At 47.7% G+C, this 21,473-nt stretch overlaps 1 protein-coding gene across 1 annotated transcript in view; it reads right to left on the bottom strand.

The window, feature by feature from the left end:
- The window catches only part of ISM1 (isthmin 1), a 41,908-nt gene extending 20,746 nt beyond the window's left edge, over positions 1-21,162 (bottom strand). Inside the window, exons 1-2 of the mRNA XM_063328368.1 lie at positions 21,153-21,162; positions 19,958-20,475 (exon numbers count right to left, since the gene is read on the bottom strand). Of these exons, the coding sequence (XP_063184438.1) occupies positions 19,958-20,475; positions 21,153-21,162 (528 nt within the window). The remainder of the gene's footprint in view (positions 1-19,957; positions 20,476-21,152) is intronic.
- Positions 21,163-21,473: the final 311 nt, after the last annotated feature.

Raw genomic sequence — 21,473 nt, 5'->3', positions numbered from 1 at the left:
TTCATGATCAGAATGGTTACGCTTTGAAAGCGCCACAGGGGTACTCTTATACAGCTATCTACAGCACAGATGCAAAAAAGTTCATTCTGAATTAGTGTAGGCGTGCAGTGCTGAAAATGCATGTGCTCCCGACAGTCTGCATTGCTTGAAGGCTAAAACAAGACAGCTTCTCTCTCTTGAGGAGCAGGCAGGGCTTTCAGATGCCTTTGGTGGGCCACTCTTACCCAATGTAAGGCAGAAAGTGAATCACACAGCAGCAAGCTCTAGGAAACAAAACTGAGGGCCACGCAACTCACGTAAAGTTCCTTACCCACGTGCTAATGCTTTAACGTAAACGCTTACTAAATTCAACTGCAAACTTCTTGGTGCGTGAGGATTAAATGGCTCCTCAGTTCTGTCTGACTAACAACCAGGTGTAGTTGTGCTGTTATTAAACTGCTTCAGACAGGAACCCAAAAAAACAGTGGTATTTAACTACTTTTTTCTGGAGTATCACGCCTATAATCTTGCCTTTATTAAAAATAAAGCGAGATTTTATTAAAAAATAATAAAGTTCTCACATATAATTCCATACTTTCCCTATCTGCTCACCACTTCAGGAGCGTCTTGGTTCTCCACATTAACATACCGTACAGATAGAGCTGGCCGAGGACTTTAGGGACCTACATTTAATTCTCTGATAAGACTCGCTGTGTGATGTTGGCAGGTCATGGTCTGTCTGTGCCACGGTGGGGATAACAGCACTTCCCTTCCTCACTGTGATGTTTGCGGGGAGCTCAGCAACTACAATAATAAGGGCTATATAAAAAGTTTTTAATAGTGTCAAGCAGATGGAATATCACATGGAGTTAGTTAGAAAATTGTCATGGTGAAGTAATGACATCAGGCTGATCGGGCCCACTACCAAGCTGCTTGGGGCAGGGACTGTCATTAATTAGAGCCCGAATGAGTTGGGGTTGTTTAACGTTAAAAAGAAGAAGGGAGGGGGACGTGATAACTGCCCTACACCAAAGGCTGCTGCAGCGCGGAGGGGGATGGACCACTGGACGCTGAGGGTGGACACGATCAGAAGGGCCCTGTTCGACGTGCGGTACAAGCTGGAGAGCAGACTCGGGGCGGGGGGGACCGTGGAGCTTGTCTTTAAGAGCAGGGTTGACTAACGCCTGGCAGGAGTGTCACAGGTTACCCAGCGTGTCCCCTGCCTCCCAGCAGTGTTATCTCTTGCAGTCCCTCACGCTTGGACAAGCCCACCCTGTGCCTCCTCGAGGCGTCTGTGTCACACTGCAACATGAGCAAACAAACGCTCAATATGTGTAAGCATTTCAGTTCTCTGCTCACGAGCAAAAGACCATTTGTTTCCAGTTACTAAAATGAACACAACGCCTTTTTTTTTAGGTAGATAATTCTTCGTGCAGTGTCTAAACTGATCTGCAGTATTATTAGAAATGTATATTTCTAGTAAAAAGATAACAGAGGCTGCCATCAGGAAAAAGTGAGCTTGATCTGCGTGTGAAGAGAAGAACATGGGCTCACTCCGTTCTATGGCATTAACTCAGGCAAAGGATCTTCCAAGGCCAATCTAGCAAGAAAAAGTGTGTCCTTTCGGCAATGCCAGCATCCTTCCCGCGGAAAACAGGGTTTCTGTTCCAAAGCTAATAGATGAAATTTAATTTTTTTTTTTTTTGAAGGGGGAGATATTCTTCTGTTCTTATTTCTATGTTATTTCACATGTTTATACTTCACATTATTTATTTTCAGGTGTACACAATCTGTATTCCCGATGGCTTTTGGGAAAGCAGTGTCGCTTGCCTTCCTTTAAAAGCTATGTCACTTCATTCTGAACCACTGACTCAATTTCTTTGAAGTTATGACATTTCTAACTCAGGCGCATTGGTTTCTTACTCAAGTGATGCACCTTCTCTAAATATTTTAAGATAAATCGCTTTTTCCCCTTCATTTAACAGGATTATTCACAACTTTCAAACTTTCCATTAAGATGATTTTTAAGGTGTTACTCATGCTTCCTGTCAGCCACAGTTGTGCTGACCCACAGCATCAGATATTTATAAAAGTTCTTAATACAAAACCAGTTTAGGATTTCTGAGCGTCGTAAGCGTGGACAGTATATCAGGGCAGGAACACGCTATTCATAGCAATGAAATAAACCCGAGAGAGAGAGAGCGAACCCGCCCCAGTGTCTGTATTCCAGAGGGACACACCTTGTCACTCCCGTCACTGAGAAAGGGAGGGCAATAGTTCGGTTCCCATCGATGAGTTTGTGTCCATCTAGAAACCAGGGAAGAAGAGCAATTCACAGGGCTTTTGGGAGGATAACGTTAAATGTTGGTGATCCAGGTGGGGCTTGGACTGTGGCAGGCTTTAAGACACCAAGAGACAACCTTGCATGCAGGAAAAATTCCCTACCTGATGCTGCAGTTTAACTTCTCAATGATCAAATGGGTGTTGTAACCCCCTCCATTGCCTGCCTGTTCTCTTTCCCCCTCCGTCACGTTACACACCAGCCGCAGGGAAGTGTGTCATTTCTCTTACCCACAGAGCAGTTAAACAGAAATGGGAACCTGTAATACCAAAATAGGGAAAAAGGGAATTCCTCTGCATTTTTAGCAGGTAAGGAACCCATCTCCCTCCTCTCTTCCTTATTTTAATCCCATTTCCACTTCTGGAAAAAGAACCAAGACAGCGAATAAGTGAGGAATGAGTGAAGCTACAGAAAATATTCTGGAGCAGCTGCTCTGTCTCTGTCCTTCATACTTCTTACCTTCCTTCATTCCCTCCCCACTTGCCAAACTAAGGGCACATTTGCAAGTACGGCTAATTACGGAGTTTGAAAGAATTTGGGAAAATTGATGCAACTTATATCCCTAACAGCTCCCAGACAGCAAGGGAATCTATTACTAAATCTCGGCTGCAGCTACATTGCTTTTTTATTTCGTGTATGCTCCTTTGAAATCTCTTGTAAAATGATCTTGACAAGAGGTCTTGAATTGAAAACCGACAGTCTGCCAATGCACTTTCATGATGCACCTGTACAGCATCTTCAACCACCAGGAACAAGGAGCGTTTATTTATTAGGAAACTTCACAGACGCTATAAAAGATTATATTGCTATCAGAGACAAAATGAGGCCTGGGGCCTTCACAGAAAACCATTACAGCCATTAGGACTGGTTTCATTTCCCACCTGCCTAAACAGATTGTTTTCATTTTGAAGGCTGTCGTGTGTTTCCAGGTTAGTGCTAAATGATCACTTTAAAATTAAGCGGTCTGGGGAGGCTGAGGAACACACCGGGATACTCCAGGAGACTTTCACCTCTGCCGATCCAGGATCTGCACTGAGCTTGGGTGATCTAATTCCTGCCGTTTAGTTATTTTTTTGTCTCTCATGACTATAAGCAGCACAGGACCTAGCAGCAAGAGGTGTGAGGACAGCGTTAGGTAAGCAGACAGTGAAGTTAACCGCTGAAAAGCATTATCAAAGATACACAGAGAAAAATTTCTGTTATGATTAACGCCACGTACAGTCCAGGCAGTCAGAAGACCTTTGTTCTGTTCTTAGCTCTGTCTTGGCTTTCTCATTTAACAGGCAAATCACTTAGGTTCATACTTAATTTCTGTGTGACCGGCTGAAAGCGTGCGGTGGTACTGAGCCTCACATCTCCGGTGCACCCCAAGGAGACGCTGACTTATCTCCAGAAGGAGTCAGACCAGAGGGGTGTCACATCAACCACTCGGCTCCTGAGACGCTCTCATTTTCTTAAAACATGCTTGTCCCTCACGTTCACATCTATCAATGAAGTGAAAGGCCTTACTTATCTTTAGAAAGCCACACAAATTAATTGTTGCAATAATTAATAGCACATTTTTAGATAATCACTGTTCATAAATCATTTAAAATTGACTACGCTGGCTTGCATGTACACAATTGTTTTCACTAAGGGGCTCCAAAATACCGCATCTGCTTTAAACATCATGTAAATAGAAGATGAATCACTGACTACAGTTGATCATAAATGAAGTTGTGTTTATCAGGGTCTACTTTTTAATAATTCCCTACTTAGTCCAGCAAAATTAGAGAAATGACATTGTACCCAGTTCTAACTTGCCGCACATCTGCCTGTCTGACTGAGCGGCTACGCAAAGACCAAACCCGGTCACCCCACTGCTATGGGACACGGTCAGGGGCTGTACGGTGATTTCGTTTCTGTGGCGACTAGGACGGAGTCGCAAATGCTGTTGCAATTAGGACAGCAGAATTCAGAGTAGACATGTGGATCCGCAGCCACTGTTGGAGCTTCTGTAGACGGCGTCAATGTTGGGCGCCAGTGGCAGCACAGGTGGGCCGTGAGCTGCTTGGGACGCCCAAGGATATACCCAGCCCACCACAGCTGATTTTGTGGTGTACGCTGGAATAGCTCGCAGGAGCTGTGCACAGCAGAAGCAGAATCTCAAAGCCTCTGGGCACATTTATCTCAGAATTACAGCTTTGGAATTTTAGGTTTTTCACACTACCAACTTCTAGTCCTCATAGTTACACAGAGAATGTTGAGAACTGAACACGTACCCAGGACTTACGCTACAGCTGCAGAGATCCCGGGGCAGTAGTGTTGAGGCCTCACTCAGATCTAAGGTGTAGTAAGTCCCAGACCACTCTTTGGAGGCACGTGGCCAACACGAGGGCAGGACCCTCCGCAGTGGAGGAAAAGGCTGTGGCCTTGTTGATCCATCTGAACCGATGCACCCTGGGTGCCGGGGCAGCCCTGCCGCCACTCACGCCCTGCTGAGCCCGTTCACTTGCAGTCGTCAAGCGTTCGTCCATCCCTCGTCCACTCTCTGGCTGGGAGCTTCCCTCACCAAGCTCTCTGTCTTTTCCATGCCGTTAGTAAACACTGGGTACACATCTGAACTGCTCTGGCTGACAATATTTTTTCCTCGGAGCTTAAGGAGAAACCCAACCGTATTATACTCGGATCTGGCAGCCTTTTGCTACATGTTGTGGACACACGTTTCACAGCATCGCTATTCTTTATGCTCTGTTGTTTGCTTGTATTTCATGTTTTCCTTCAGCTGGAAAATACAAACAGTATGGTTCACCTTGGAGGTGAAGAACTGCCAGTTTGTATAAACACTTTGATAATAAAAAGAATTCGGTGGTGATTACAGTTCAATGTCTGCTGGAACAAACAAAGGCCCTTTAGCAGATTTTCTAACATAGCACACACTGGTGCTTTGTTCTTCAGCAGATACTCAGCCATCCATGGGACGGCCAAGCGCACAGAATTAAAAATTGTGTAGGGCTTTGACAGATGTTCGGTGCCAAGTTTTCTTTGTAGTTAACAGATATTTTCAGTTTTCTGAGCTGGTGGTAAACAGTTGTTCTTCACGACTCTGAAGCTCTTCCCTGTAATCACTGCCTGGCTGGAGCTCTCCATGCGGGACGCATTGATTTAGTGGTTGAACCGGCAAACGTACAACTGCAGAGTGGCCCAACTATTCCACTCCAATAACCCGTGGTGCCAAAATGCAAATTATTTGAAAGTTCGGATTCGTTTTAGGCTTTATTAAATACTTGCATAAGCCCGGTAGTATAATAAAGCTCTAAATAGAATTCATTTATACCATGGCTAAATTTAATTGAACAAGTCTAATCTCGCCCATCATTTCAAATCTGCATCGTCATTTACACATCGAGTTCCAACAGAATGGGAAAATCTGCCTTAAACTGCGATCAAAACCGCAAAAGCAAAGGAAATCCAGAATATTAATACTATTTGTACACAGCTTTTTAGTCAGGCTTTGCAGGCCAGCACACACAAAGTCAGTGTCAATGAAAGAGAACAAACATACATCTGAAATTATTTTCCTGGGGTTTAAACTAGGTCCTTTTGCAAGCTTATTCCACTAAATCACTACAGCTAGGGTTTCACTAGGTGAACCAGCTTTAATAAACGAAGTTTTCATCTCTCCCTAGCCGAAAGAGTAACTTTACTTGAAACCTTTTCAATTTCCAAAGTCGCCGTCAGCTCTTAGTTTCCAAGAAACGGCTATTCCCAGCCTCTGCGTCTCCCTCTCGTATGCCACTGAATATCCACCCTATGCTTTCAAAAGCGTCTATGACTCTGGCTGTGTTCGCTGGCAGATGTTTTTAGAGACTAGAAAGCGTTTAGTCCCTGTGGACTAAAAGTTACATGATGACTTCATCACATAAGCAAAAGCTAATAACGGGAAAGCAAGAAAGCAGACAAGTGTTATATTCCAAAAACATGATGTTTCCTGTGCTTCTGGCAATACTACTTCTGTGCCTGAAAAAAGGCAACTCACTTGAGTCTTGATGCTCAAAACATGCAGAGCGCTGAATCACTGCGAGATAATTTATTTGACCCTCCCTTAGCTGCCTTCCCCACCAATGCTGGTTTTCCTTTGGCCGGAGGTTAGAGGGCGAAGGCAGAGGAAAGGCAGCGCTTGTTCCCGTTCGATAGCTATGCACCAACCCCGCGCCTCACAGCCCTCTCTGGAAGGGGCTGTTACTACACCCAGGAGTTCAGAGCGGAACGGCAGCAGAAACCTGGGCGGCTGCCTCAGGACCAGGCACCTCCGCTCCTGCAGCGACGAGTTCTCTCGAGCCCGAGTGTAGAGTTTTAGCCTCTCCATTTAGAAAGCTTTGGAGACCGACACACGAGCAACTGGAAGTCATTAGTAGAAACGGCATCTGTACACGCGGTGCAATAACTGTCTTAGTTTTGTATCAAGACATCAGCAGCGGACGTTATGCCCTCTCTCTACATCTCCGTGAACTGCCCTAATGACAGAACAAGCGAAAGAAGCAAGAGGAAGCAGACACGCAAGAGAAAGGCCTCCCTCCAGTGACATTACGGGGAAGAAGAGCAAGGGAGCAGATGCACAGCGCGCCGGGACAAGACGATGTGAAGACCATTCTCTGTTTAAGAGGGAGAAAGGACTTGCCCTGGAGAGAAGTGCGGGCTTTTTGTATTATGAATTCTATGCATGTAAATACAAATTTTCTTAGAACAGTAAGGGAGGGGGGCTATTTCCTAGAGCTGATTAAAGAAGCATGACTCGATTTTCAATTTCAAACGACTCGGGGGGCATTCCAATCGACTGCAGACAGGAAATGAATACCATACAGGCACTGAACGAGGCAGATGCTTTTGAATCTGACACTTACGTGAAAAGAAAATATCTTCATTTCTGTCTCCCCTCCGCCCCATGATCACTAGATAGTTCTGAGCTATTTTTAGGATAAACGGTTTTATTTTTCAAACTTGTTACACTCTTAGCCTGTGCCTGAAGCCACCCAGACGCCACTGACAATAAACTGTATGGGGCGGACCAAATGCATCTTTAGATTAGTCCCAGCAGCCAGATGCAGCAGCAAGGTAGAAGAGGACAGATAGTTAAGCAATTTGGGCGTGAGATATCCTAACCTGCCCTGCTGAGGAAGAGACGGGACCCCGGCCGATGCGCCAGATCCCAGGGAGGGAGAGCTGCTTCCCTGCAAAGAGAGATTCCAAAGCGTACAAAGCAGACGCGCTGCAGAGCAGGTTGGAAGAGAATTTCCTGGTAGGCTGTGGCACAGAACTCACTTCCAGCTACTTCATTGTGCTAAAGAGATAAATATACAGCTTTTCTCCTCATACAGCTCTTACAAGTAAACTGCAATAACTGTCATGGGGGTATTATATATACCGCAATGTAATTGTGGCTCCCCTTATCAATGGCAGCAGCGCGTGTGGGGAACTGGCATATACGGCTCTTTTCCCCCACTCAGTCCATATGTGTGCAAATACACGACTTCTTCAGCTGCAAATTCCTCTTGTATTTTATTGCGGGAAGACTTCAATAGGATAAAGAAAAAAAAAATCAGAGAGGTGGTATTAATCTGGCCCTTACTCTGATGTTATGTAAATAATTAGTTCGTTTTATTTTGATGTTTAAGCCTGCCATAGCTATATTCCTAAGAACATGAAAAACTGATCTTTTTAGGGGAAACGGGAGAAGAAGAAAGAAGGATGGGTAGGTGAGAAAGGCAGCTCTGATTTACGTTATTCAAAAAGCCATGAACCAAGATCAAAGGAAAGCAAGAATCAAATTCACTGCCACTGAAGGATTTCAGCAGCTTTTTCGGAGCTATCGATCCCTCAAGGGCAAACTCTTTTAAACGCTAGGTGATGCCTCTAACTAGCCAGAACGCCCGGCTTACCCTGGCTGAGCCTCACGGAGTTTGCTCTCAGCAGCCGGCACACTGGGGAAAGCCGAGACAGCCAAGACACTGCTGTACCTGGGCCTGATGCAGGAGACACAGAGCAGAGCGCAGAAATAGCATGTGCGCATTTTCTGCACCAGATGTTGCCTTTTTAATGGCCATCATGGTAGATGTTAAATAAAAAGACAGATATTTTTTTTTTTTGGCGCGTTTGGTGGCCACCGATATTGTGAAGTGCTTTGTCCAGGGACAGGGCGTAGTCACCCTGATGAAAGCCCCGGGCAGGGTTTGTTTGCTCAGCACTGACTTCCTGATAAATAAAATCACCTCGTATTTTGTTGTGGGGTAAGATAGCTAAGGAGCCACCGCAGCTCAGTTGGCAAGCGGTGACTTGTTCATGAGTTTGGACTCACAGGTCTAATCTGAACCCCCAGAAGGCACAGGATCCAACCCTAAATCAGGTCCTGAACTGTCAAATGCACTACAGATTGGCATCTTCCCCCCACTTCCCTGGGTCAGGTGTCTTTGCGGCTGGTAGAGAAGCTTCCAGGTGTTCTGCTTTGTTGGGGCACTTCAGGATCACGCCTTAAGCAAGAGCCGCTGGAATTGGGTGCAGTAAAGCAATTTCACCTGGTGCATCCCCAGATGGTGTTCCAAGAGCTGCCTTTGGGCTTCTGATACAGATCCGCTTGCACCGGGCTCACCACTGCTGCCATCGCCGCATCCCTGGGAAGGCTCCACTCATCCTGCCTTCCACGTCTGCCACGTTACGCACGTGGCTACAGCAGCGCATTGCAGATCACTCGGCTCTTCCCGAGCTTTGCCCACAGTTGAAAGCCCACCTACTCCCACCAGCGCCTAGTGCAACTCGGTACCTTATGCATTTTCATGGAATGGACGTCCCTTTTCCTGCTGCATGTTCTGACCAAGAGCTCCAGGACTCTTGTCAGGCCAAATAGTTCATTTGAAACCTTCGGCGCTATTGTTCCGGTACGCCTGAAGACACAGGCATAGTGTGGCTGTTCCCTTTTGATATATATTTTCAGGAATGTTAGATATACACATATCAACCCTTGTATTCTTTCCTAATAAAAGCTTGGGCTCTAAACACAAGATGAGGAATAGATACTCTATTGGCCAGCTGCAGCAAGCCTTTCATAAATAACAGGACGATCAAACCCTGTAAAGGAAAATGATACTCCAGAAGCTCTATGCTGACATACAGCTGTTTTCCTATTGTAGGGAGACAGAAAAAGTCAAATGCTGAAAGCCTAAACAAACTCAGAATTAAGAAGAGATGGTAAGAGCAATGATGGATGAATTGTAAACCACCTGCAAATGTTAAGATTGCTGCACTCTTCTGCAGAGCACTGCGTCTATACTGCAAACCTCCAATGGACATGGACTGTGCTCTATAAAAATCATGATGAATGCAGACTTGTTTTTATATTACGGAGGTCCTAATCCTCCTCCTCCTCTGCCTTTGCTCTATTGTTGCAACATCAAAGACCAACTGCTGGCCGAGATACAGTCAATATGAAAAGGGCGACCAGCAAATTTACTGCTTGACTTCATTCCCTTTAAATGGAATAGGCACCATGGCCCTTTTTCAAAGTCCAATCACAGACATACATCTTTTTTATTGGACATCATGTACAATAAAGTGAAGCTGTAACTTGGAAAAAAAAATAGAACACCTTTAAAAATCCCATGAGGTGAACATTCCTTTATAAAAATATCACTGTGGTTACGTGTTTTTTTGAAAAACTCTGGGCACTCGGCAGTGCAAAAGGCATGGAGTGGCTAGGTTATAGTTTAGCTAAGATGCATACCCATGCCTAATATCTAGTTGGTTTCCAAAAAAAAAAAAAAAAACCCACCCTAATAAAAAGTGATATATTTAAGACAGAATGCCAGTGTCATTCAAATAAACTGAAATGGCAGCATTCATGTCACAGGAATCATTAACTGCTTTGTTACAGCCTGCTCTGTGCAGTGAACCTTTACAGACTTCTTCAGTCCAGAGAATCTTAAAATCAGCGGCACAAAACGCCAATATATAGACGGCGTCTTAAACAACTCCGGTCTGATTATTGAGCTAACTTCCAGAGACACTTCCAGATGAGAGCTCTCTCTGTAGACATTAAAAACGGGGCAGGTTTTATTGCTGTTGTGTTGCTAAATAGATGCTAAATAACTTCTTGCTATGAAATTACAAAGCGTGGAAGCAACTCGTATGATGTAGGAGGTGAGTACGTTGGGGTGTAAAGAAACCACGCTAGCTCGCCGGGGGTGTTTTTTTTTTAATAAATTATATGTCCATATAGTGAGAAGGTTTTGGTTTAAACTATTTTTTGTTTCTTTGGGTAACTTGTGCAACCAGGCATTAGTAAATATCTGATTACTAGCTTGAGATCTAGATCAAGTTCATATTGATATTTTAAAATCCTGCACTGATATATGTGGCAGATAAACCCAAGGAATTTTATGTTTTGTTACACCGACAGTAATCTTAGGCAGCTGGTTCCAGTGGAGTAATTTTGGTTTCCTCATGGCAAAATCTGCTGCTATTGGGTTATTTCTAAGGCAAGAAAGATACCCAAGCTATGTGACTAATTTTTGAAGCACTAGCTTCAAAGACCAGCCATCTTAGCGCTGGGTCCCCTTCGCTGCTCTTGCTGCTCTTTCCCTTACATCATGCTCTGGCCTCAGTCACCTCCTCTTTCCGTCGCAGACCTTCTGGCACAAGGAGCTCACCTCCTACTCAGCCTTCCCGGGCACGTACAAGAAAAGGTGTTTCAATGACAGTGTTCAGTTGTTCAATACCTAAAGGCCCAACTCAACTGGAATGCAAAGGCAAGATGCCTCCAAGAAGCTTTCTGGGAGTTAAAGCTGGCCCATGGACCACGCTGGCTCAGTAGCTGTTCCTTAGAAAGGCAGGAATCCGCTTTCTTTAGAGCAGTACAATAAACAGTGGCGGAAAAAGGTGGGGCACATTATTTGGGTGGTTTTTAGAGATACTTACTCTGTACTCATGATGGTACTGCCACGCGTACTGATCTCAATGGCCATGCAGGCAAAGAGGAAACTTCAGTCTTTCCGAGGAAGAAGAGCTACTGCAGAACAAAGCAGTCTGGGATTTTTCAGCGTGTATGAAACTAACAATGAAACGTAATGGATGGAAATGAATTCACGCAATCTGAAGAAAGCCACATGCCAAAGCCCAGCATGTCTTCTTGGATGGAGGCTTCCAGATTCTGTGTGTCATGTGCGTATCAGTTCTGTAGAAAAAACAAGGTGGGAAAGACTCAAATCCAAGAGAAACTTTGGCTGGATTTGCAGCCAGCACAAGTCATTGACTCGTCTTGCTTTGTGAAAGTCAGTGCAGCAAAGTCAATTTAAACACACTCAGAATGTAGGTCTAGCACGGAGGTGTAAAAGCCAAGGACGTTTGAACTTCTGCCTTTCAGCATGGACTGACTCCACCAAGAGTGGCGAGGGAAAGATTTCATCTCTCATTTTCCTTTCTCACCTTTATGAGCACCTCTGTAAGATGAAAAGCACCCAAATAGCCATGACTCCACAAGAGCTGAGAGGTGAACGACTGCAGGCCTGCTTTCGTCCTGCTGACTGCTAGGAGGGAGGAATAAAAAACTATGACCCACTCATAGCACTCCAAGCACTGAAAAACAAGGGCATCCTTTTTATCCTTTATAAAGGAACTGCTTACCAGTACCGCCCACACCAGCTCCTCTGACCAAGCATTATAGTGCCACACAACTGACCGCTGTGGCAAGCCATCACTTATTACAATAATAAGTTACGTTTTACTTTGTTTTCTTTCTTTTTCTGGTATTTCAAATCGAAAGTACATGGAAATACCAACACTGGAAACATTCTGCTCTTGCTGATGTATCAGTGAGCTCGCTGCTCTGTTTCTTGGAAATGTTGTTCATCTCTATGCTTCCGACTGTGAATTTAGCCTGGCATTTTCTGTCTTCAAAACCTGTAAAATCGGTATCCTGGAGGCACGATGGTATTAAAGTGCAACAGTAGTCGCTGCATCATTTAATGCTTCCTTTTGCAACTTACTAAAGCAGTTTGTATTTTTCTGCTGGAAGTTATCACTTCATTATTCATTTGTGAAAGCGCTTCCAGCCTCCATTCAGGCCTGGAGACCTACTGCGCGTTGTACACAAGCAACACCACAGCAATGGGATCTCAAGCCCAGAGAGCTTGGGTTGAGATTTAAACAATAAAAAAATGAAAAAAAAAAAAAAATGCACCAGTGACCTAGCTCTGCTACCACTGACAAGTAATGCTTTAAAAAAAATCATCTTTTATGGAGACCGTCATTCAGTCAATTCAAAGGCTTTCAAGTAGCGTAGCCTTAAAGCAGGCAGAAAGGTTCGATCGTAACAAAAAGGCCAAACAAGCCAAAACAACACCGCAAACAGAACAAACGTGGCACACGTGGGTACTACCACATTGGTTTGTGAGAAACGCTGGCAAAACACACAGAAGAGTGGAAAGCAACAATTAAACCTGCCAAGCTGCTAAGTCTTCTCTATCGCTACACTTTCAGGATACGAGCACAAAGAAAAACTACCGTGCTTCAATGTTTTAGTTTATGTCTGTGTAAGGAAACATCTTCATTGTCTGCATATATATTTCAAGTATGAGGGCATTTCAAGATTTTTAAATGGTGACTCAGAAGAATGTAAGCGTAAAAATGTACGGCAAAATAATGTCCTACCTTTACTTGCATTCTGTGCATTTTTACACAGTGAAGGAAAAAAAGAGAAATTGCGAAGCCTGAATATCTACATATTTGTGCATCTTAAACAATGAAGTGACTTTCAAAGCAACCTTTCCTCCCCGCTGAAATACTGCGATGTATATGCGCTGTATGTAACAATGGCTGGGTTTTCGTGTCTATCGCTGTCACATATTCTCTTAGAAAGCTTTTCAAACATGGCTGGTACATTTACGTATTAGGTCGGCAGGCAAAGACAGCATGTTCTGCATCATTATCAATTCTACCTGCATCATACTGCTGCCTTCGGCACTTCACTTTCTGTAAAGTTTTCAGATGCTGTGATACAACACAGCCAGAGTTTTCACCTAATCAAGAACTCTTTCCTTGTTCCTCGTCTTCGTTGAAGATGCTTTCCACCATTTTGGAACAATAAGGCATTGGTTATTAACATAGAGATGTAGTAGATAGGAGCAGAGGCGAAAGAACAACTGCTGAATTCAAAACGTGGTCCCCGATTTATGTTTAATCTAACCTGGATGGGTTAAACAGATGTCTCCCCAGCAAAAGAATTCCGCAGCAGAGCAAGGTGTCGAAAAGCTTAGTATGCTGAAGCTGCAAGTACTAGGGCTGGGTTACCTATTAGCAGGTCATAACACATATGTTAAAATCACAAGGGAGCACACGGTGACCAGCTCCTGACAGTAAAATGATGATGAAATTGCTGGGGTCATACAGACCAACAGCAGAGCTTCAGCTCCAGGCCTGCTGCTCCTGTGGACAGCTGGCGTTAAGGAAGGGCAGGGCAGGGAAATGTGAGTGAACCTCCGGGCTGACAACCGAGGCTGGAGGAGCGACGGAGAGATTTTTGGTGCCAATCAGCGAGGGGTCAGTAGCAGCGTGGTTGTACCGCTGCCGTACTGCTGTTAGAGCTGTGAAGGACTAGCTGTGTGCTTCCTGCGTAGAACAAACTTCTCCGTACGCGATCAACCAAGACTACAGAATAAAAGCTACTCCAGAAGTAGTGCTGATTGTCTGAGTTAGATGAACTACATGAAAAGTACCAAGGCACCTCCTTCCAGAATTTCTTACATACCCGCGCCTTGTCTCTCTACTTTCGTTCTCACCACCGGTGACCATTGCAGCTCTAGATCTTCTCAGGAACCGGACTCAAACCTACCACTCCTTTCACTGCCATGAGCCAGCTGCCCGACCACCGCAGGGCTCAGAACCTCGTGTTAGGAGGCTCCCCCCAGAGCTCCAGTGCACAGGTAAGGATGGACTGAGAGAAGAGAAAGGCAAAAGCAGGCATGTCTCTGGGGCCCCCAGTGGTTACTGTGAGCTGTGTCTGGCTCCAGGCCCTTGGGAACAGATGTTGGCCACTATGGCCCAGAATGGACGTAGGATTACATAGAAACTGTTGGGTTTTGTTCATATAAATAACCCAATATTGCAAAGAGATGGAAAATGATGCTAAATCCTGCTCAAAACAGAAATCAAGAACTTCAATGGACCCTTCTGTATAAGGCACTAGAAAAAAGCTGCTCCGAGCTATGGTTGTAGAGACAAAATTGGGAGGCAGCCTGTGACTGAATGCCAGGTATTTATCACCGATGATCCAAGATGAGCAGTACAGTAATTGCTGGCTGTTGAGCTGGAGAGAAAAGCAAAATATGCCTCATCCAAACATCTTGGTCAAGTCTAATGCAGGAAATCACCTTTGTACCTGCCTAACATTGCTCCTTGCAGCCCTAACTAAATACAATATTCCCGGATCCCTGTTCAAAATGATTGCAGTAGTCTTAGAGACTAAAAAGCTTGCCGCATCCATGGTGTGCATCCATTCCACCAGGGATGCTTCAGTTTGCTAGGAAATGAATTGAAGCGATAGGTATGAAGGGAAGCTTAATTAATACTTTCTGGAGTTTTCCTGGAGCCAGGTCTGGAAGGTGAAAGAATCTCTCCTGGGAGGCACCGACAACAGCAAATGCTCCACCCGGAGCTGCGGTCTCAGTCCTTCGCCCTTGTTTCCTGTTTTATCCTGTCTTCCATGAACACGTAAGGTTAATCACCCTTCCTTCCCCCTAGATCCTGGAACAAGCCACAGCCCACTAGCAAAACCACTAAAGAACCCACATAATTCTCTCCCTTGGGAGATGAGAGAATGAACTGCACATGGTGTAAGTCTTAGCGTGTAACTGGAAGAACATATGCTAATGGTAAGGGCGAGCTTTAGCTAAGAACCTACAGAGCAAAGCCTGCTGAGAACAGGCAGGTTCTACTAGCGCTGCAAAAAGCACGAAACAGAGCGTCCTCTCTGATGAGCGACGACCTCACCAAAAGAGATCTTGGTTTGCGGAGAATCAGCCTGCTTCATTCACAAGCCACCCGCTCCGACGGTTAGTTGTGTAAGGTACTGATTTGTACCTTACAAATCAGGCAGAGAAGGATTTACTGCTTGTATTAAATACGTGGTGTATATCCACTTACTGGCATCTCACATAGGCTAAGGACAGGCTGGAAAACAGGAATGGAAAACGTGAATGCCAAACATTGAATCGGCAGTTTTTCAAAGATGATTTAGACGATCAGATCCTACTAGAACTAACCAAATGTAAAGCTCCAGAGCTCAAATAAGCTTTAAAAAACTCAGTTTAAAACTCTCCCAAAGTAAACAGCTTGGATCCTACTTAAACTGAGAAAGCCAGAAAGCTGAAATATGCCGCTGGAAATAGCTGACTGAAGTGTGCCTGAATCCAGGACAAGGAGCAGCAGGGAGGCACAAACCTTAAAAAGACTGAACTACACCCCAGCAAAGGCAAGAGGCAGCACAGCGTTTCTGAACTTCTCGGCGTGTGGAGCTGTGGATCTCAGGAGCAAATGAAGAGCTCAGCCCTGCAAGGGGCTCCTCACGCGGCTTGGAGAGCGACTCTGGTGCAGCCGCCTACAAGCAGCAGGATGTGTTTCCTCTGGTCGGGCTCGGAGGACGTTTCCGAGGCGCTGTTAATTGCTTGCACGCTTATAGAGCAGGGGGGCAAGGGCAGGAGCAAGGAGATTAAAAAGCAAAAAGCTGTTTACAGCATCGTGCTTCTTTTCAAATTCCATTCTCTGAAACAGCTTTATGCACAACTACCGAGTTTCGGGCTAATGTGATGCTGCTGCAAGCACCGCAGTGGAGAATCTGACTTCATGTGCTGCGGCACATATTGTTGGTGGCTCAGTTACTACGTTCGACGAGGTCATTTCTCTTGGTGCGGGAGCACTGTTTTTCTTGGTGTGCAAGGCCTGCTGTGGAAAAATTAGAAGTGATGGGAATAAACTTCTGGGTGAAGTATTTTCTCTCAGAATGAAAGCACAGATTTTAGAGCGTCGTAAAGTATTACGGATGTCTTTCAAAATTTACATTCAGGCCTTCCCTTCAGTTTAGAACTATGTGAAAAGATAAAAACGTACCCAAGCAGCATTTTTTCCATCTCTTAATATGGCTTCACTTGCTCTTATTCAGAAGCAAAATTTATACTTATTTATTTCATAAATATACTCCACAATAGTTTCTGCATGCTAATTAAATTAGACTAGTAGAGTTCCCATCAGTAAAACCAAAATCTCCCATGCTCCCCCAGTTCTCCTTTTTTTTCTTTGGTAGAGGGGGATGGAAGGAATAAAATCTGATTGAGAAACAAAAGGCTGATTCCCTCTCAGAACTCAGAACTGCGAGGTATTTTACAGCTCCAAGCCGGATTTCCCATTTTGCCTTAGTTTACGCTACCACAAACCAATTCTAACGGCAGCCTGAAACTGCAGCGATGCAGAGGGCCGGTGCCTGTTCCTGCAGCCGTGATCCGAGGAAGCCTCTGCCCGGGTCTCGCCCATCCCGACGAGGGCCAGCAGAGCACCTCGGGATCTTGTCCTCCCTGCGGCTCCGTAACAGCCACTCGCAGCGGCACAGCACTATCCCGAGACATCTGGGAACTCTAGAGACACGCACAGGACGGGGAAGGCCACCAGAAGTAAAAATAAAGGAAGAAATAACTCGTTTAATTTTAGGATGGAAGGTTCTTCTGGATTTCTTCCATCTAATCTAATTAATTGCAGGAGAGAACATAACTGAAAGACCGAAAGAGATCAAAACCCGTCCTCACAAATCCTTCCTTCATTTGAAGGACCCAGGGATGGGAGAAAGAGAAGCTCTTTCTTCCTTAATGAATCAGACCGCAAATCCATACAAGGCTGTATTTTAGACTATTTAAATCTCCAACAATTTTTTAAGATTACCAAGGATTCCTCCTCAATCCGTTTTACGTAAAAAGGATGTGATAAGTTTTTGGTGTTTGGGTTTTGTTGGTTTGGGTTTTTTGGGTTTTTTTGGTTTTTTTTTTTTTTTTTGGAACTAAGACTAACACTTCAGATTTTCTTTCAGACACCCAGCACCAAGTTCTGGCCACTTTATTTGTGCAAACTGACTGCCTAATCCTAAAATACCATACCCTGCATTTGATAATAGCCGGTTTGTTTTTATACAAATTTGCCTTGTCAAAATACATCTATAAACAGTTGCTGCAAAGATTACTCTTTCCTGGGTTTGCCACAATGTGCGCAACAGACTTCATCAAATGAAATTTCATCAGATGAAACACTGACCTAATCGCCCCTCACCATCCTTTCTCTCCAGAGACCTACCACAACAGAAAAAACAACAGAGGTTTTTGTTGGGTTTTTTTTCAGTATAAGCCACAGCAACCTGAAAGATTTCTGTTTGCTGAAACCAACAAATCTGGGCTTGTGCAGTTGATTCTTTACCTGGAACTGCAACACACGAGGATTTTGCATTTCACCTCAGTGCGTGGCCGAGAAACCCCCAAATCTGAAGATCCCAGTGCAAACCTGCCATCGAGATCTATATCGTGATGCTCCGAATTGAAGCATCTGCCTGCCAGAGTACAATCTTCTAAAGCAGGTTACGGTATTTTCCGGCTAGCAATAGAATCCATGAAAGTTATAAAACCCCCAAATTGATAGGCTCCCATCTGTTTAACTGATTAATCAATATATTTTCCTCCCATAATGTCTTGTACAGACACGCTCTCTGAAATACAGAACTGCAGAATCGATTCAGTTGGGAAGTATATAAAAATTGCAATTCTACAAATGGCAAAACATGATGAAAATACGAACTGCTAAAGCTATCACGATGCTTAAAGGCACAGAGTTTTATTAAGTTATATGTAAAAAAAATCACCGGACAGAAAAAATTCTTGAAGTCAACAATCAGCAGATTTTCACAAGACAGCCAACTACAACGCTAATACGCTAGGATAATTATCCGAAGATGATTTTCCTCTTGTTTCACCCTAACCTTACAATAGAGCTCTAAAAAGAGCTCCTCGGGGAAATGGCATCACCCAGAGCTCCCACTTGCCCAGATGTTTCCCTCATTATGTTACAAGCCCGTCAAGAAAAGGCAAATTCAGGGTTATTCTAATGATAGCAAACACCTCATAAAAAACCCTCTCCAAATTTACTTTTCCAAGGAACATCATTTCAAAAGGCATTTCAAGTGCCCATGAGGAAAGAAAGCATCATTTATAAAACATTATTACCAGAAATCTTGAGGATATTAAAAAAAACCCATCCTGGAATGTCGAGCCAGTGATAAAACTGCAGCTCAAAGAGAGATGGCGTGGTGGGGCCTTACACCCAGGTGGGACTCCCACCGAGTTCAGCAGGAGGTTTTCTGAGTTCAGAGGACCCGATTCCAGTTCGTGACCGGGACGCTGAGTCTGCAGATCTGGGTTCCCTCTTGTGGCTAGTGGTTTCACCTTGTGGACCACCAGACGGGGATCCCGTGCAGAGTCATCGTTACAGCCTGCACTCTCCCTATTTTTCCTCATGCTTTATAGGAACGTGTGCTGCGGATACTATGATTCTTTCTGAGATGATAAAGGAGTTTATGTAAATTTATGGTGATAGCAGTTATACATTTTCTGTCACTGCATGATTTTGCGGTTGATGTTTCTTTAACGCTTGAATACGGGGGGGGGGGGGGAAGTTGTCCGGGGCAGATGCAAATGACCAGACATTTACAAGTTTGCCTGGGGATTTTGATGCTGCTGCAGCTTTTATCACTGTCTCCAACCGTTTTCAACAAATGGCAACAAGAGATACTGAATAAAAAAGAACCACCTGCAAGAATAAGGAAACAGAACAAAAACGTCCTTTACCTCTACGGGACGTAATTCACCAGTGGTTCCATGGGATCAGAAGACTGGAACAGCCTAGTTGGGTCACAAGCCCTGTCCTTCGTGGTCACAAGCACCTATCACCCTGTTTCATGGCTATTTCGGGATGGAACATCTCTACCTGTTTCTTGACACTTTCCAAAGGAAACCACACATTTTGTTCCCAGCTTTCCCAACACCATACACCCATTTGGTCCCCTCTCGCCCCGAGGAACACGGGAGGCCCTGGGTGGGACGCGCGGCCCAGCCTGCCTCCATCCCTCGCCTGTCGCCAGGTGAGATGGCCATCGTCCGCCGTGACCCGTCCACCACATAACGCGTGCGGGAGCCGCCCCGACGCCTCCAACGCGGAGCGGGAACGTGGCGCGGGGAGCGGCTCTGCCTTTTCCCACCTCTGTCCCCTGAAGGGGTGTAAAACCGAGATGGGGGGGGATGAAGAAGACACCTCAGACGCCGCGCAGGGGAAGCCCCCGAGGAGCGGGCGAGCCCCTGGCTGGGGCCCGCCGGAGCGGGGCAGGTGCACGGCGCCGGCCCCCCCGTCCCGGTGCCGAGCCGCCCGCGATGTCCCCGCCGCCGCAGCCCTCGGGGGAGGCAGGGGGAGACGGCTGGCCGCGGGTGCGGGATCCAAGGGCGAGGAGGGAGGGAAGGGGGGAGGGATGGAGGGATGGGTGGATGGAGGCAGGGAGGGATGGAGGGATGGGGGAGGCGGGGCGGCACTCACCTGCCGCTGGCTGTGGTTGCCGGCGCCCGTGGGGGCGTGTGGCTCGCCGCCGCCGCCGCCGCGCAGCACGGTGATGTGCAAGGTGAGCAGCAGGAGCCCCAGCAGCAGCAGCAGCTCGGCCGCCAGCCGCACCATCCTCTTGAGCCGGGCGGCTTTAGGGCCCCGCGGCGGCGGCGGCCGCGGAGGAGGCGGAGGAGGAGGAGGAGCCGCGGCGGCCGCCGCCGCCGGGGCCGCCGCCGCCGCCGGAGCGGCCCCGGCCCCAGGGCCGGCCGCGGCAGCCGCGGGACGGGCGGCGGGGAGCGCGGCGCTCTCGGGCTCGGCGGGGCGGGCGGCGGGCGCGGGGCAGCGGCGGCAGCAGCAGCAGCAGCAGCGGGGGCCGCCACACCACGGCGGAGCCACCTCGGGGCGGGACGCCGCGGCGGCGGCGGCGGCGAAAATCCCGGCGCTGCCCGGCTGCGGCGGGGGGCGGCAGGTAGCCGCGACGGGGCCGCGGACCGGCGGCGTCTCTGCGGGCAGCCCTGCAACCCAGAGTCACCGTGGGCCGTCGGAGGGAGGGAGGGAGCGGGCGGGCCGAGCCCCCGCCGCCTCGGGGAGCTGCGGGCCGGCGGAGAGCGGGGCGGCTCGGCTGCCGACGGGGAGAGGCTGCGAGGACGGGGGCAGCCGGCAGCGTGTGTGCGAGTGAGAGGGAGGAGGGAGGGAGAGGCGGGGGGGGGGGGGGCTGGGGACGACTCTCACATGGCGGGGAAGCCGGGACGCTCCGAGGGGAGGAGAGAGCTTGGGGCTATCGCCTCCCTCCTCGAGAGGGGATGGGGGTGGCCCCTGGACCGGCTTCCCCCCCCCGCCGTGTCCTCGCCCGCCCCGCCGCTCCCCCCTCCCCTCACGACGCCCGTCGAGGCGTCGCCCAGCCCTGCCCGCCCCCGCCGGGTCCCGTCCCGTCCCGTCCCGTCCCGTCCCCTCCGGTGGGGGTGAGAGGCAGCGGGGCCGCACCGCCACCCCCGCCCTCGACGGGGCGGCCGCGAGCTCCCCCGGGGCGGGGGGAGAGGGGCAAATCGCTGCTTACCCACCCCCCCCCTCCGCGATCCCCCTTCCTCCTCCTCTCTGCCCGCCGGCTCGGCCGTAGGGAATTGGGGGGGGCGGGGGGGGGGGGAGAACTGCGAAAAGCTTCAGCTGCCTGCCCTCCCCGGGAGCTGGATACCTGGCTCCATCTCTCCTCTCTCTTCCCTGCGGCGGCCCCGGGGGCCGGCGGCGGCCGCTCCGCGCTCTCTCCTGCCACCCTGCGTGCGTGTCTGCGGGCGGCCGCCTCCGCTCCCGCCTCCCGCCGCCGCTTCCACTACGACTTTCTGGCCCCCCTCCTCGCCCTTGTGTCGGCAGAGGTGCGCGTCGGATGCTTTTATACTGCCCTGCCTCCCTCCCCTGCTGTCCTCCTCCCCCCCTTTCCCTTCTCCCACCCCGCAGCCCAGCGTCGCCCCCCGCCCCGCTCCCCTTCCTCCTCGCGCCGACCGGCCCCTCCGCGAGC

The sequence above is a fragment of the Chroicocephalus ridibundus genome, chromosome 3 (genome assembly GCF_963924245.1).
Source record: "Chroicocephalus ridibundus chromosome 3, bChrRid1.1, whole genome shotgun sequence".
NCBI lineage: Eukaryota > Metazoa > Chordata > Aves > Charadriiformes > Laridae > Chroicocephalus > Chroicocephalus ridibundus.
The sequence above is the reverse complement of the archived record's forward strand: the minus strand, read 5'-3'. Positions and strand labels throughout refer to the sequence as shown.